Source organism: Sparus aurata, chromosome 15, assembly GCF_900880675.1.
Source record: "Sparus aurata chromosome 15, fSpaAur1.1, whole genome shotgun sequence".
Taxonomy (NCBI): Eukaryota; Metazoa; Chordata; class Actinopteri; order Spariformes; family Sparidae; genus Sparus; species Sparus aurata.
Window position 1 is genome coordinate 7,193,854 of NC_044201.1, and position 14,955 is coordinate 7,208,808.

The window sequence follows — 14,955 nt, forward strand, 5'->3', positions numbered from 1 at the left end:
TTCTTCCCTCAGTCATCCAGACAGGAGGAGGATATCTGGGGTCTGCTGTCAGGATGGATGGGGTGCAGCAGAACGAGGTGGGAAACAAGTGATGAGAGGAACTGGAGTTTTTTTGCGCCTGCTGGTCCAAAGTGGATGATAAAATACAGGAGCTGGTCCCCACTGGAGCAGGAAACTTACAACGCTGTGGGTAACAACCCTGATCTTCATTTAAACCAGTTTCAGATCATAAATAACGCTAAGTTGAAGAATCCAAGATTAGACAGAACATTTTAACACAGAAGTTCAGAGCTGAACAAACTATTCACTCATCTAAAAAGTGATGGCAACAAGTAGAGCTCCATGATTGAAGTGTTGACTCTGGAATCCAAATGTTCTTTGCAGTGCTGTAAATCCATCTTGTTTCCTTGCAGCCTCTGAACGCACTCCCATGTTTCCCCCTGCCTGAGCTGAGAGGCTGCCGGCCAGTCTGCAGGGAAGTCAGCGGTGCATGGTGATTCCCCACGGGTCATGTTTAATTAAAGGGATAGCTGTTGTGAAAAGAATATGCTGTGATGAGTAATGTGGGCTCAGAAGTTACAGATCGGATGATTAATCTCTCTTTGACACAGCTATGACCTATAACCTCAGATACTGGAAGGAATAAGAAAATAATAGAACCTAGAAAGTCCTGCTGTCATTGAACTTCTCGTGTTTTCCCGTCAATGAGCACCATGGACAGCGACCAAAAGACAGCAATCCGTAAAGGAATGATTGGTTCAAACACATGATTATCATCTAGTCACTCGTAAACCTCTGGACTCCTCTTGGCACTGTCCCTAGTGGTGTCGCCAAACTTTAACGCGTCTTATCTCAGTCCAAACGTGCTCCTGCTGTCACCTTGAACTGTTAAACCGCCTGTGAAACACTCTTTAACAACATGACATCGCCTTTAAACTCAAAGTGAACAAAGTGTGTCGGGGTTACCTGCTGTGTCCATGTTGTTGTTGTGCCGGGTGAGCTCGGACAGACGCGCAGTGGTCCGCCGCGCTGACGCATCATCGGACACATCCGGAGTATTAGCGCCACCTCATTTGTTCTCCAGGTGACCATTATTGTCTTAGGAGGTGTAAGCTCTTTACATAAGCCCCCGCAGCTGTGCAGTCATTAGCGCTGCACTACTGATGATTAAGTGCACCGATTGTGCAGACATCACGGTAAAGTCTTCTCTCAAGTCACTTTCAGTCTGTGCTCGGGTAAACTTTTTATAAATGAGTTAATTAAGCACTTATTTTTCAGTAAAACTGCAGTGAGTCGTTAGTGGGAAGACTGGGCTGCCCTCACCATGCCTCTGAGGTGGGTAAACAACCCCACCCGGTGGTCAGTAGTGTTACAGGCTGTCACATCTCTGCAGATCCCAATCTGCAGATCTGAAAGTCAATATACTGCAACTACAGGAACAGGAGACCTTGAACTTATCTGTTGATGTGGTTGATTAGTGTAAATATAGTTTGCAAAAGGACTTAATTTCCTTGAAATGATTAGAGTGGTTAGCTGTTAAAGTTGATGTCATCACACAGGAATCATAGAGGCTGTTTTAGTCCACTGTGGAGTTTTTGAACTGATCATCAACAGTAATAACCAAAAATACAGCCTCCTTCATCTGCGTAATCTTATTGGAATTAAATGTCGAAAACTTCCCAGAATATTAAAAGGCGAGGCAAGTTCATTTGTAGCTATAGCACAATTCAGACACAAGGCAACTCAAAGATGTTAAAACATTACATTAGAATATATATATTTTTAATTGCATTTAAAATAAACTTAAAAAGACGTCAAGAAACAAAACATTAAAACAAGTTGAGAAATAGAAAAGGTTTAAAAGAGACGAGACTAGAAAATAAAAGTCACCGTGCAGTTCAAAGTCTTAAAATTGCTTCAGTGACAAGCAGTGCCAAACAGACAGGTCTTCAGTCTTGATTTAAAAGAGGTGAGAGTTGGAGAGGTCCTGCAGTGTTCTGAGAGTCTGTTCCAGATTTGTGGCGCATAATAACTGAATACTGCTTCTCCATGTTTAGTTCTGACTCTGGGAACTGAGAGCAGACCTGTACCTCTCAGAGGTCTGGATAGTTCATGACGTAGCAGCAGATCAGAAATGCCCGAAGCCATCAGTGCTTTATAAACCAACAGCAGGATTTTGAAATCTATTTAATAAACTTAAACAACCAACAAGAGACAATAGACGATAAGCAATCACTGTGACAGAGGGTATCCTCAAAAACAATCTCCCCACTAGGGTAAGGTATGAATTCTCCAGTAAACACAGAAATCCCTGTTGGATGGACAGGATACACGATGATCAGATTATTATTGAATATGTTGGAAGAACTCCCAACTTAACTTTTGTTTGTTTACAAGAAAACTTTGCAGGGCTCCTTTAAACATCAACAACATTATTTTTGAAAACTTTTAGAAATAAAATCAAGTACATCAAGACATCACAGCTTTTAACAAAAGGAGTGATGAATGACATACTCAGTATTCTCCAAAATTAGATACCATACAACCAACATAAGCATGCCAAAAATATGATGAAAGGTATGATTTCACATGTTTGGAAGTAATTTGCATGTTTTAGGCACTTTCTCTGCCTTTCTGTCTAAGAATTATGGGGAAAAAAAACAATAAAGAATAAATAAAATAAAAAAAATGTTAACTTCACGGCACATTTCACTAAGGGATATATCCCTACAATTAAATCAAATCAATAATGTCTATTAAAATGGAAGAAATGCAAAAGGAAATTACAAATATCCCCCCACATCTCTCCAAAACTTTGTTATGTATAATTATTCACATTCATGATTATGTTTTTTATTGTATGTAAGTCATGTATATACCTAATTCCTTATCCCACAGCCAGTCAGCTGCTTTTTAACCAATCATGTGCTGCCTACCTCTGACGCCCAGGGGCTTCAGCAACTCATGTCCTCCATGACGGTACCCACCTCCAGTGCTGTTGCTTTCAAGGGCCTCTGCGAAGCTCTGATTTCTCGGATTCAACGGCTAAGCGACGGATGTGACTGTTTTGATTTTTCACAAATTTAACGCGAGCGGGGCAAATTAGATGATCAGTATTCCCGTTGGCTCATATAAGAAGTAGCATAAGCCAGAGAAATGTTTTAGTACAAGAGAGTGGACAAAAACTTACGTAACATACGTACACTTTTCCTATTTGTGAAGCTATTTTCCGACTCGTTCTGAAGTACGAGAAGGCAGCATAGGTCCTCCCGTTGTGCTGTGATATTGAGAGGTCATACATTTTCGAAAAACAAACACAGCAAACCAGGTACGTCTCTGTGCTGACTGAATTTGCGTCTTTACTTAGTTGAAAACTGACCGAGTTAACTTCTAGTCCTTCTCGATATGTGTTCTTGAAAGGTTAACTCAAGTATTAGCATGTTAGTTAGCCTGGAAACTACCCGGCTAGCTAGCTGGTTGATGTTTATCAAGAAAATACAGAGGTGGTGTTGTTTTGATGGCACGGACAGTCTGTGTATTGTCCAAACCGACTTCACATATGATGTCGTGTGAATAACATATGGTTTCAATGTCCTTGTTGAGTATTTGTGTACTCCAATGTGTATGTTTCACTTGCATTATCGGCTAGCTTGTTAGCTACGCTCGTTAGCCTGCTTGCTGACAGGAGCGGTAACGTTAGCGTGTCGTGACTTCCCCTATCCCATCTGTCAGCATGTGTGTCACGCTGTTTCTTTGATCAGCTACTTATAATGTGACACACTGGATCTGCTCGGATGTCTTACAAATCATGGTAGAGATTTAGATTTTCAGCTCAGGGTGTGTTTGTGAGGAGCAAAACAACAAACAAAAGTTGTTTGTGTCTTTGAATCCACCATATTGGTATTCTCGCCCTTGTATGTCCTGGAGGTATTTTCACTTTGACAGTACACACTTTACGACTGCTGTATAAATAAACATATACATTCCTGTGATAGTGTAGTGTTAGCACGTACAGATGTATCTCCTCTGCTCTTACTCAATATGTACAAAGGCAAAGAGCTGAAACTATTAGTTGTTAATCGATTACTCCATTGATAGAGGGGCAATGGGTAACTGTTTAGCTGATTTATTAAGCAATTAAGTCATTTTTGTAAGCAAACATGCCTCATGTTTACTTGTTCCAGCCTCTCAGTTGTGGCTTTTCCTCATCTTGGCTTACAGTACTGTGAATATAATGGATTTTGACTGTTAATCAGACAATAGCTGCAGATGGTTACAGTGGGCTTTAGGAAATATAATGGAGAGTATAATCAGCATGTTAATCCATAATGGAAATCATCGTTAGCTGTGCTCCTAAATGCTGGTAATATTTTTACCTGCATTTACGTACACCACAAGTTCTGACTTACTATTCAAACAGTGTTTTTTTTTTTGTATCTTGTACTCACAGCCATAACTGATACTGTGTAAGAAGTTTTGAGTTCAACCTTGTACAGGCCATTAACAGTTTAGGAAGAACACCATAGAAAAATGCTTTATCAGCTGTGTCAGAACATGCCAAGGGCAAGTTAACTTGGTCGACTTGTGTCTTTGGGGTTATATTTACATAGATGTAATTCTACTGGCTTGCTTTGCTGTTCAGTGATGGGGGAGGGGGCTTCACCTCAATGCGTGCTGCAGCGGAGCTATTCATGGAGCAGAGGTGGATGCTTTACAATCTAGTCCAGGGTTTTTAATAATGATAATTTCACCTGTACAGCTGGGTTTCAGCAATAGCTATTTCATATAGATTAAAATGTGTAAATGAATAGCACAGAGTTGAAAACATTCCCATCAATGTCTGGTGAGATTGTATTGCTCTTTCCCAGATAGTTTCCAATTGACATAATAATTTTGACATGGTGTACTTAAATCAGACTATGTTCCTGTGTTTGGACAACATTCAATATTTGAGAACCTTGGCTCTGATAAAAGTTTGATTGAAAAGCAGGTATAGTATACAGTATGTTTCTCAAAGTAAAGTAGCAAACCATTATGCTTTTGGTCTATGTACTGACACTTTGGAACAATGGTTTCAAAAAGATTCAAGAAATAGTCTGACCCTATTGAAGTACAGCATCTAAACTGGACGTTCTTGTTTGTTTATCCACGATTTAACTCAAATGTGGTTCTTTTGAAATACACAAAACATAATACACTTTTATTTATATATGAGTATGTATTTCTAAAATTAGCATCCATGAACATGTCTGCCATTTATCAAGGAAAGCCAGGATGTCTGGAGAGTTGTCCCTCAACATAAACATCAAGGAACCAAGATGGGACCAAGGCACATTTATGGGCCGCGCCCAGCACTTCTTCATGGTCACAGATCCCAGGAATGTCCTTCTGTCCTCTGAGACGCTGGAGGAGGCCCGAGTCATTGTGCAAGACTACAGGTAGAGACAGCCAAGAGATAAAGAGAATGGAGTGAAGCATGAATATTAATTGGAATTGATGTGACCAGCCAGATAATGACGTATCTGTAATGGAGATGCCAGTGGAAAAAATGTCCTCAGTAAGGGGCGAGCCTCAGTTTAAAGATCCAATTTTGTGTAGATACATTTATTTTACAAACTGAACAAGTAAGAAGGCATGTCTGGAATGTGGATGACATAATAAAATGTGTTTCAGAGCTGGGAAAGCGAAACCTGGCCTGACGGAGGATGAGCTCTGGAGGGCCAAGTACATCTACGACTCAGCCTTCCACCCCGACACAGGGGAGAAGATGTTTGTGATTGGCCGGATGTCTGCTCAGGTGCCAATGAACATGTCCATCACAGGCTGCATGCTCACCTTCTACAGGTACTGTAGAGGTTTTAAAACATTATTCATTCATTCATTATTCGATGTATTCTAAACACCAAGCAATGGCCTCATCAAAATAAAAGACAGAAAATAGAAATAAGAGCATATATATATTATAGATGATATACAGAGTGGTAATATGCTGAATTAGTATGATACATTTTAAATATGATTTTTAATGTAACCTAAATACAGCATACAGCACTGCATAAAAATAGAAATGTTAATCCCTCACAGACTGGAAATCCTCTTAAAGAATGAAAAATATCACCCTCGCTGCAGGACAGTGAGGTCATGTGATGGATAACGTGCTGAAAAATAGACAGAGTAAATTGATTGCAATTTATCATTTTGATAATCAATGTAATAATATGAGCTATTTATCAAGTAGCCACAGATTACCACAGAATAAAAAGGATTTGATTATTCAGTCTTAGTCTGACTACAGCAATAGCCAATCACAAAATTGTCTTCATAGATAGATGAACATGAAAAATGGACTTAGAAAATCATCTTTAAAGCGAAAATAGACAACTTTTCAAATACCCTCTCCCTAGAGTTTCCCGGTGGTATTACTGTTGGTGCCGCTGTTGAAAAGGGAGTGTCAGAAACATGGCTACTGCCGCATACCTGGCTACTCACCAAAGCAAAATACAACCAAAACAATCCCAGTTTGACCTAGAAACCCTGACATCAGTGCAATGAAAGGGCAGATGAAAAACAATAGGTTGTATTACTAAGTTTTGTTTATTTGATATTGAACACTTGGACCTTAGATCATTTTATACATCATTAGAATAGATGAGATGACTTTGGGAATTTTGTCTGGTGATTAGGCTTTAGTCATCAGTGGTCTACCATATTGCCACTTGGGGGTGCCACAGTCTGAAATTTCAATAGAAATGGGCCCAACAAACAAACAAATCATCAAACAAACAAAGATGAGGTAACACGTCAGATTATTCATGAAAGAAAAGAAAATCTATCTATCTAATTTCCCTTCAGGGATTAATAAAGTTATCATAGCAGCAGGTACAATTCACGTACAAATACAATCATAGTTTATAGTGCACCACTACACAACGGATGTCTTAATCTGTATCTTGTGCAATCCACCTTAAGTCAGAACTAAACTGCAGAGTTGACTGAAAATGCAAATAAATGGCTGCAGGCTATGTGAAATGAGTAATAATGCATGTTAAACATACACAATGCTTAATAGAATAATAAATACACACTTAGGAACAATACACATACACATCAACATTTAATCTGCAGACTTTTATGATTGAATGCACCTTTAGGGTGTTTCGAATAAAAGTGCTTGTATGCTCCACTATGACATTTTTTACATTGTCAATAAACTCTTTGAATGCAGTGCCGAAAAAATGTGTTTGTACTGTTCAATCTGTAAAGACTTCCTTCCTGTTCACAGGACGACTCCAGCAGTGGTGTTCTGGCAGTGGGTTAACCAGTCCTTCAACGCTGTCGTCAACTACACCAACCGCAGTGGAGATGCCCCCATGACTGTGAAGTAGGAAGGACTTCTCACTTCCCTTCCACACTAGATCATTCCTGTCCTCCCTCTAAGCTAGTCTCTGTAAGGAGGCTGTGGGAGCTGCTGTCCTCTCCCCTTCTCTCACAGCGGTATTACGTTCCACTGTTAAGCATGTTCAGCCCCATGTCACCGTGCACTCATGCTGACATAGGTTATTTGCTCCAGGTTGATGCGATATGCGTACATTTGTGTACTCTTTTCATTGTTCCACAAAGATCCCGCAGAATTTATTCCAATGCATGTTCTTATGAAGAGGGGAAACTTGCAAATGTATATTCATGGATTAAGCATGTCATCAAGTATGAATATTATATCGTCTTCCTCTGCCTTGTCATTATTTTTGAGGAGGTCCTTGTTTGTTACCTTTTTTGCATATTCATACATAGCATGAATTTGCACTCTTACTAAGAAACTACTTTTAAATGTTTCACTTGTGCAACTGATAGATGCCCAGCTGCAGTCATGTGGTGAAGCATAAGTCAGCTATTTGTGAAGTGTGAAAATGTTAAAAAGGGAAGTGGGTGATTAATGTGTGAAATGTGTCTAATGCATCTGTCTTCTTGCAGTCAGCTTGGTGCAGCCTATGTCAGTGCTACTACTGGAGCTGTGGTCACTGCGCTGGGACTCAAGTCTCTAGCTTCGGTAATGCCTGTGAAAAAACAGATGAAGTAAAACAAAAAAGCTCACATACTGATTTGCATATATATATGCTGTATATTTGTGCAGAGATTTGATGCAAGAGTTCTTAACGTCTCTCTGATTCTGTCCCATCTCCGCAGCGTCTCCCTCCAATTGCCAGTCGGTTTGTCCCCTTTGCTGCTGTTGCTGCTGCTAACTGTATCAACATTCCCTTCATGAGACAGAGGTCAGATCTATAAAGTAAAAGCCTCTGCTTTTTTTTGTCAGGAACTGTCATGACGGTTGCTTCAACTGCTCTATATTACTGTTTTTTCTTCCAGGGAGTTGAAGTACGGTATCCCTGTGACAGATGAGAATGATAACAGGTTAGGAGAGTCTCCCAATGCTGCCAAGCAGGCCATCATGCAGGTGGTGGTGTCAAGGATCGGAATGGCAGTGCCAGCAATGGGTAATGTCCACATTATACCTGCTGATTTGTTAAAGCTGCTATTATTGATATTTTGATAATAACACTGTATCAAGTGCCCACTCGTAAACAATGGGAAAATGTAACAGAGGGCACTCGTACTGATGAACCTAACCTATGTAGAATTGTAACCCAAACTGACAGCTCCACTCAGTTTTATGGAGCTTTATATAGTGTTTTAGCCCATTGTTTAGCTGTCCAACCCACAACTTTGCTGTTTTGGTTCAAACTCCCCATTCTCATAGTGTCACTTTTGGCATCAGCAGGCAGTTTTATGTTTGTTTGTTTGTTTGTTTTGTTTTTTTTAAATAGCTCCATAAACCAGCTGTACACAACCTGCCCAGTACTAAACAACAGACAATGTTAGCAACCAGCTTGTGAATATAGTGGTGCATTTAGCAGCTTAAAGAGACAGTCGGTAGAAAACACAACGATAGAAAACGCAAGTCCCAATAAATACATTTCTGCTTAACTGCTGGATTCGTAAATAAGCAACTGTTTTTCATATTAACATCAAAGTTTATAACATGTCAATGTTCACGACTTTTATTAGCTGCAAAGTGGCCAGAAAATCTGTTTTGTGGGTTTAATTAATGCTGTACTGATCTAAAACCGTTTTGCAGTTGAAAATACGATTTTAAAAAAGACGTTACAATCAATTTAACTCAACTTTTTAAACTAGAACTAGTTGTCCCTGAGTGCCAGGCAGATGCCACAGACTTGAACATAAAAAAACATGAATACATAAAACATAATAAACACATTTGTAAAGACACTGAGTTGTTGTCAACTCACCTAGTCATCTAAAAAAGGATTACCACCACCAATATGCAAGAGATTACACAGAAATTTCCACACCTCTAGCCATCACACAGTGGGTTTGTGTCCCAGAAAACCACATACTTGGTCAACATTCTGTTGTTGTTGTTTTATTGTTTATGAAGAGCATTTAACCTGAGTTATTTACATTCTTTACAGCTATTCCCCCTGTCATAATGAATGCTCTGGAGAAGAGAGCCTTCATGAAGGTAAGCAGACTTCATGCATGACTGTCACATTCCACACATACGTTGAATGCTTACGTCCCTACAAAGAAACTTGTCAAACCTCTGATTTGTTTGCCTGATTCACTGCAGCTCTGCTCTCTGATTTTTCTCTCCCTGCAGCGATTCCCAATTTTAAACGCTCCAGTCCAGGTGGGGCTTGTCGGTCTGTGGTAAGTGGATTTTTAATAGTATATCTATGGAGCTTTTTTTTTCTTTGTTTTTATTGTCTATCTGAACGAGTGACAACATCTTTAACATCCTTGTCTATTTCTTGTTTTCAGCCTGGTATTTGCAACTCCACTGTGCTGCGCCCTCTTCCCACAGAAAAGGTACAATCAGCCACCCTTTTCAGTCATTCTTAAACAGTCTTATTCTTGTACATGAAGTGTTTTCCAAAATGCAGCAGCATTTTTCAAAATCGGATTCAACCGTCTCTTTGCAGCTCTATGAGCGTGAGCGGGCTGGAGCCAGAGCTGCAGGAGAGGATACGACAGGCCAGTCCAAACACCACCACCGTCTATTTCAACAAGGGCCTGTAGTACCAGCCAACACATCTCCATGCACAAGACATACAGACACATACACATATATACACATGTCTGTTGTCCTGTGGGCACAAGTAGGAGGGCAAAACAAATTTTATTTATGTATTTTTTGTTGGTATGTGTACTGCTGCATTTTTTTTTTTAAATGGATGGAGCTGCTCAAAGTTTAAGAGGAGATGATTCACTGAAGGGAAAACAAAACAGTTCAAGAAGGACGATCACTCATTGGTATCTCTGCAAATAGAAGGTGCTCCTTTAAAAAAGAGAAACTGTTCCAGAGTTTTATATTGTTTCATTGTGTGTTTTCTGTCTTCCTTTGGTCAAAACTGCCTACAGCGTGGCAAGTTCATGAAGTTACTGATATGTGTCTCACTCACCAATATTTCATGTTGCATTCAGGTTCATCAAGTTTGAAGTCCTCTGCTAAATTATTTGAAACTCCAGTTTAGAATGAAGGCTTGTGCTTGTAAGTCGATTATGTGCTCATTCTGAATGTAACATAATCTTTTTTTTTTGTCTTGTGTCCCCACTCACAAATAGTTCATCTTTATAAACCCTTGACTGGTCATAGTTACATTATTCTGTTTTGCAAATTCTTATTATATGCTATTACACACTAACATGTTAAACGTTAAGTTCACCTTAACATGATAATTGTCTCACCCTCATGCTGAAGGAAAGTCAAGCCCTTGTTTTAGTCCTCAAAATATTTCTCAAGCTTCAACAGCATTGCGCTATTCACTGACGTAGATGGATTGAGGTAGTTCGCACTTTTAGCTTGGAGGCGAAGGTGAAGATTTCAGGGTTAAAGTTGCAATGTGTACAAATTTTAGTTTCAAACATTCCAAAGTGAACTAAAAGTACATCAGAATGCCAATGTGACCAATACTTACATATTGCACCTTTTTTAAAAGGGGTGTAAATAACAGCTTTGGAGTTTGGGATCTCGGGGCTTCTGGTTTATGACTTGTCTTGATTTTATGTTTCTTAAGGTTTCATTTTTTCTTTACTTTTTTTCACCTACTCCATAAATGTTTTGTGTACAACATAAGTCAAATACTGGTCTTTCCATTGGCATGAGGCTGAGTGACATTGACTGACAACATTTTTAGTTATCCTTAATACTGCCTCATTAAGATTCTTGCCAACTCATGATTTCCACTGTGTAGTCACACCAGAAGAACCAGTGTGTTGATGAGCTCTAAATAGTCTCTTCTAACCCTTCATGAATAAGTTCCTCTTTGGTTGTCCTCCTTGTTAACAGGTGTGGCTTCTTACTCTCTTCACCTCTCCTTTAAGTGTACTTACTATGCTCCCTTCATATTCATAGACCAGTTGATGAGGTGCTAGGTAAATGTAGTTAAGACGAGATGTAGGAAAATACTGCAAAAGCTCATTAAGCACAGTCATAAGTACATGAGTGAACACTAATGTGTGTGATTTTCATCAGCGTAAATGTTTACCATGGCCTTTTTTTTTTTTTTTATTTGAGATCACTCTATGAGATAGTGCAGTGGATATATTCAGTGGCATATTAACAAATTATTTGATTGTTGTAGGTGGTAGTGATTTTTTGGTGAAGGAGTATATTGTGTTGTGTGTACATGTTGTTCAGAGAACTTGGATCTGAGCTGAAACGTAATGGGCAGTTTGTGTGTTTAAAGACAGCGACGTGCAGAAATCTTTGTAACTTTGTTGATTTGATATTCACACTTCAATTGAGGGATTGCATGAGCCGCCTCAAAGACGTGTAATTTAAGTTCCTGAAAGTCGGAGGTGAGTGGTTGTATGTGCAACAGCTCACTAGCCTTCTGCAAAACTGTGGTTTGCACTATGGCTGTTGATTGTACCAAATAATATTAGCGGATGTTGCATGACGAAGTCAAGATACTAAATGCTAGATCGGGGTGGTGGGTAGTGGTTTGCACAGTCTTTGTTGGTGTGTCATTAAAGGGGACAGCTTGAATTTCTCTGATTAAATTAATTCACATAAGCCAAAAACACCTAGAACTGTAAGTCCCAGGAACTTCTTTTAAGGAACTAAAAGGTTCCTTTAGCCCGTTGGTACCTGTGTTTCCACAAGTCTAAAGACCTGTAATGGTGTGGCAAAGTAGCATGTTGACGTCTGATAAAGCGGCAGCTGTTCAAACACGTCATTTTTTAACATGAATAATTCTCAATAAGGCTTGGATATTTTCATCGGTTCGTCTGTCGTATGCTTTCTTCTGTAACTCCATGTTGATGTGTTGAATCACAATGAACAAAAAACAGAGTGCAAGTGTTTGACTAATCAGAAATGCCAACTCCAAAGTTCCTGTAGCTTTGGAAACTAGACTACTACCTACTTCAACAGGGTCTTTTTTGGGGGGTAAAACAATGTCACCTGATCTTAAAGTAGACTGTGGTTCTTGTTGGGGAAATGCACTGAAATCCTCCAAATGTTCAGAGTCCTAAATGCGGCTATTCACAAGGTCTCCAAACACACGACTGTCCAGTGTCCTTCGGTAGTGATAGATGGGGTTCATGAGGTAATACCAGCTGAAGTTATCCCAGTGTTGTCTGTCTGAATTATGTATATGAATAAGTATATTTTTACTGGATATATTTCTAAATAAATATATATATATATATATATATGATGCACAATATATGGAGCACATATGCATGAGGGACTTTAGAGATTTTGACTTCAAGGTGGGCCTCTGGTGCTGAATCCACCAGATGGCCCCACATATGCATCGGAAAACAAAGTCAGCTGCTCGTGATACAGAGTACAGGAGTACTCGCGCTTTAGGGCTAACGAGTTCTTTAAGATTAGAGGAGTGTTCCTCTGGTCCGACTTGATACAGTGAACACAGTCTCAGCTTAACTACTATGATTACATGTTTGTGTGACGTGATGTTTGTGTATGTTGCTCACTAAGATTGTACCGGTCATTTCATCTCCGTCAAGCGTGTTATCAAACGCATTGTGGGTGTGATTGTAGCAGCCGCTCAGCTGTTTCATGAATCAACGTCTGTACCAACAGAATTACACAATGGTTGTGTTTACGTGTGGTCCTAAAATTGAAGGGCTTGATTCCAAATTGCTGTTCAGTAGAGCTGCAACAGATAATTGATTAGTTGGAGAGCTATTTCAATTATTGAGTGATCAGTTTGATGATTTTTTTCAGGGGAAAAAAGGCTTCCAGCTTCTTCAATATGCATGTTTAAAGTAAATTCGTATCTTTGGGTTGTGGACAAAATGAGACATTCAAGGGCGACATATTGGGCTTTAGGAAAAAGCTGATTGACATTATACACCAATTCCATCAATTGTAGACCAAACAACTAATCGATTAATAGAGAAAATAAGTGGCAGATTAAAAACATTTTGCAGTTGCAGCCCTACTAGTCAGATACTTTCAGAAAAATGTTGCCATCTGAACTTTAACACATTTTATAAACACACCACAGCATCTTGAAACTCTTCTCTCAACTTTACTTTCGTTTGACGCTCATATTTTCATACAGACCTGTAACCCCCTATGAAAACAAACTATTTCTCCATCAAGACATTGTTCCCTGTTATCAGTGCTGATTGTGGTTATCAGGTGTTGTGTTGGGAGTGTTTTCCTGCTGAGGCTGAACTGCACTATTTAACCTTTGCTGTGCTGCTGTAGGAGCTAGTTGGATTTGCGTCGCAATTTAAAAGGAGCCTTTTAAATTGTATATTGAAGATTGTATTTGTTTGCGGTGCTGGATAATGTTGAATGAACTCATGTTACTGCTAATTCATATTTTATTCATTATCTGGCAGCTTTCATTGCTCATAACAAAGTCTGCTTTTTTTCCTTTATGTTTTCATCTGCTCTTGAGGTATGGCGCAAAAGATTTAAGAACAAAACTGGAGGGTTTTAGTCGGCATTGTAACACATTTGTGAAGATGTATCTCAGCTTGTGACTTTACTGAACCACCATAACGTGTCGCACCCATAGATCCAGCCAAAGATGAGACGGGTATGAATTGTACAGGATTGAGAAGAAATGTGTAGCTTTTTAAAGTTTTCATTCAGCTTTATCATATGGACCTTTTTGCCAGGCTTTTCTCATGCAAACAATGTTTTGTTTCAACCAAATGTTTTCACTAAGTCACAAAGCATTGTTATTAACACACAGTTAACAGATGGAAGATTTGAATAAATCCCAACAAACATTTAAGTCAAGTTGGAGGACATGCTTTTGGCATTGTTTGTTTTTGTTCGCCAATTCAATGAAACCTCAAGATCAACCTGACTCTGCTCCACTTGACACCAGTGAATGTTGGTGCACTGGCTGGAAAAACGTTCTGATTTCAAACTTTGGTAGTTCATGTCTTTTAAATAAACGGTCGATTCTTTGCAAACTCGAGGCACAAATGTAAAGACAATCTCTGTAATTGTTACAATCCATGAATGTTTTGCCTATTTCATGTTCAAACAACGTACGTACGTGCAGTCCCGTCAGTATTGGCGCACAGTGTTTTCTCCCCCTATTTTGTATTGTGTTTAAATATATTTCCTTGATGTGAAATGTATTTTACTCAGAGCAATAGAATAAAATATGTAACATTAATGTCCAGACTTGTCTCTTTAATGTGATGTTGTCAAACCCTGAACATCTGACCTGTTGAGCCGGCAGCCTTTGGGCCAAATGTGGCCCTGTAAGAACCTCATTCTGGCCCTTTGATCATTTTGTTAGTAAGCTAACATATTCTGTCTGTTGCCAAGCACAAAAATACTCCTATTTCACTGACGATAAGATTACTTTTTTGTATATATTGTGTTTCTTTTACAATTGTTAAAACTAATAAAGAGGAGAAATATTCAAAGAGTGT

The 14,955-nt window shown here is 39.2% G+C and overlaps 1 protein-coding gene and 1 long non-coding RNA gene across 2 annotated transcripts; both read left to right on the plus strand.

Annotated features, from left to right (window-relative positions):
- Window positions 1-47: 47 nt before the first annotated feature.
- Window positions 48-670, plus strand: LOC115596263 (uncharacterized). Its single transcript, XR_003986869.1, has 2 exons — window positions 48-186; window positions 414-670. It is a non-coding gene; the product is annotated as an uncharacterized LOC115596263 (long non-coding RNA).
- Window positions 671-3,206: 2,536 nt separating this feature from the next.
- Window positions 3,207-14,699, plus strand: sfxn3 (sideroflexin 3). Its single transcript, XM_030441813.1, has 11 exons — window positions 3,207-3,328; window positions 5,265-5,438; window positions 5,674-5,844; window positions 7,283-7,381; window positions 7,972-8,047; window positions 8,185-8,270; window positions 8,365-8,492; window positions 9,489-9,538; window positions 9,677-9,726; window positions 9,838-9,885; window positions 9,999-14,699. Exons 2-11 carry the CDS (start codon window positions 5,275-5,277, stop codon window positions 10,093-10,095), a joined length of 969 nt encoding a protein of 322 aa, XP_030297673.1. The 5' UTR covers window positions 3,207-3,328; window positions 5,265-5,274; the 3' UTR covers window positions 10,096-14,699.
- Window positions 14,700-14,955: the final 256 nt, after the last annotated feature.

What these genes read in the sequence shown, in the direction of transcription:
- sfxn3 (XM_030441813.1), top strand. Translation starts at nt 5,275, where the DNA reads ATGTCTGGAGAGTTGTCCCTCAACATAAACATCAAGGAACCAAGATGG. An exon ending in TGCATGCTCACCTTCTACAG is followed by an intron (nt 5,845 to 7,282) that starts GTACTGTAGAGG and finishes TCCTGTTCACAG; the next exon opens with GACGACTCCAGCAGTGGTGT. An exon ending in GCCCTCTTCCCACAGAAAAG is followed by an intron (nt 9,886 to 9,998) that starts GTACAATCAGCC and finishes GTCTCTTTGCAG; the next exon opens with CTCTATGAGCGTGAGCGGGC.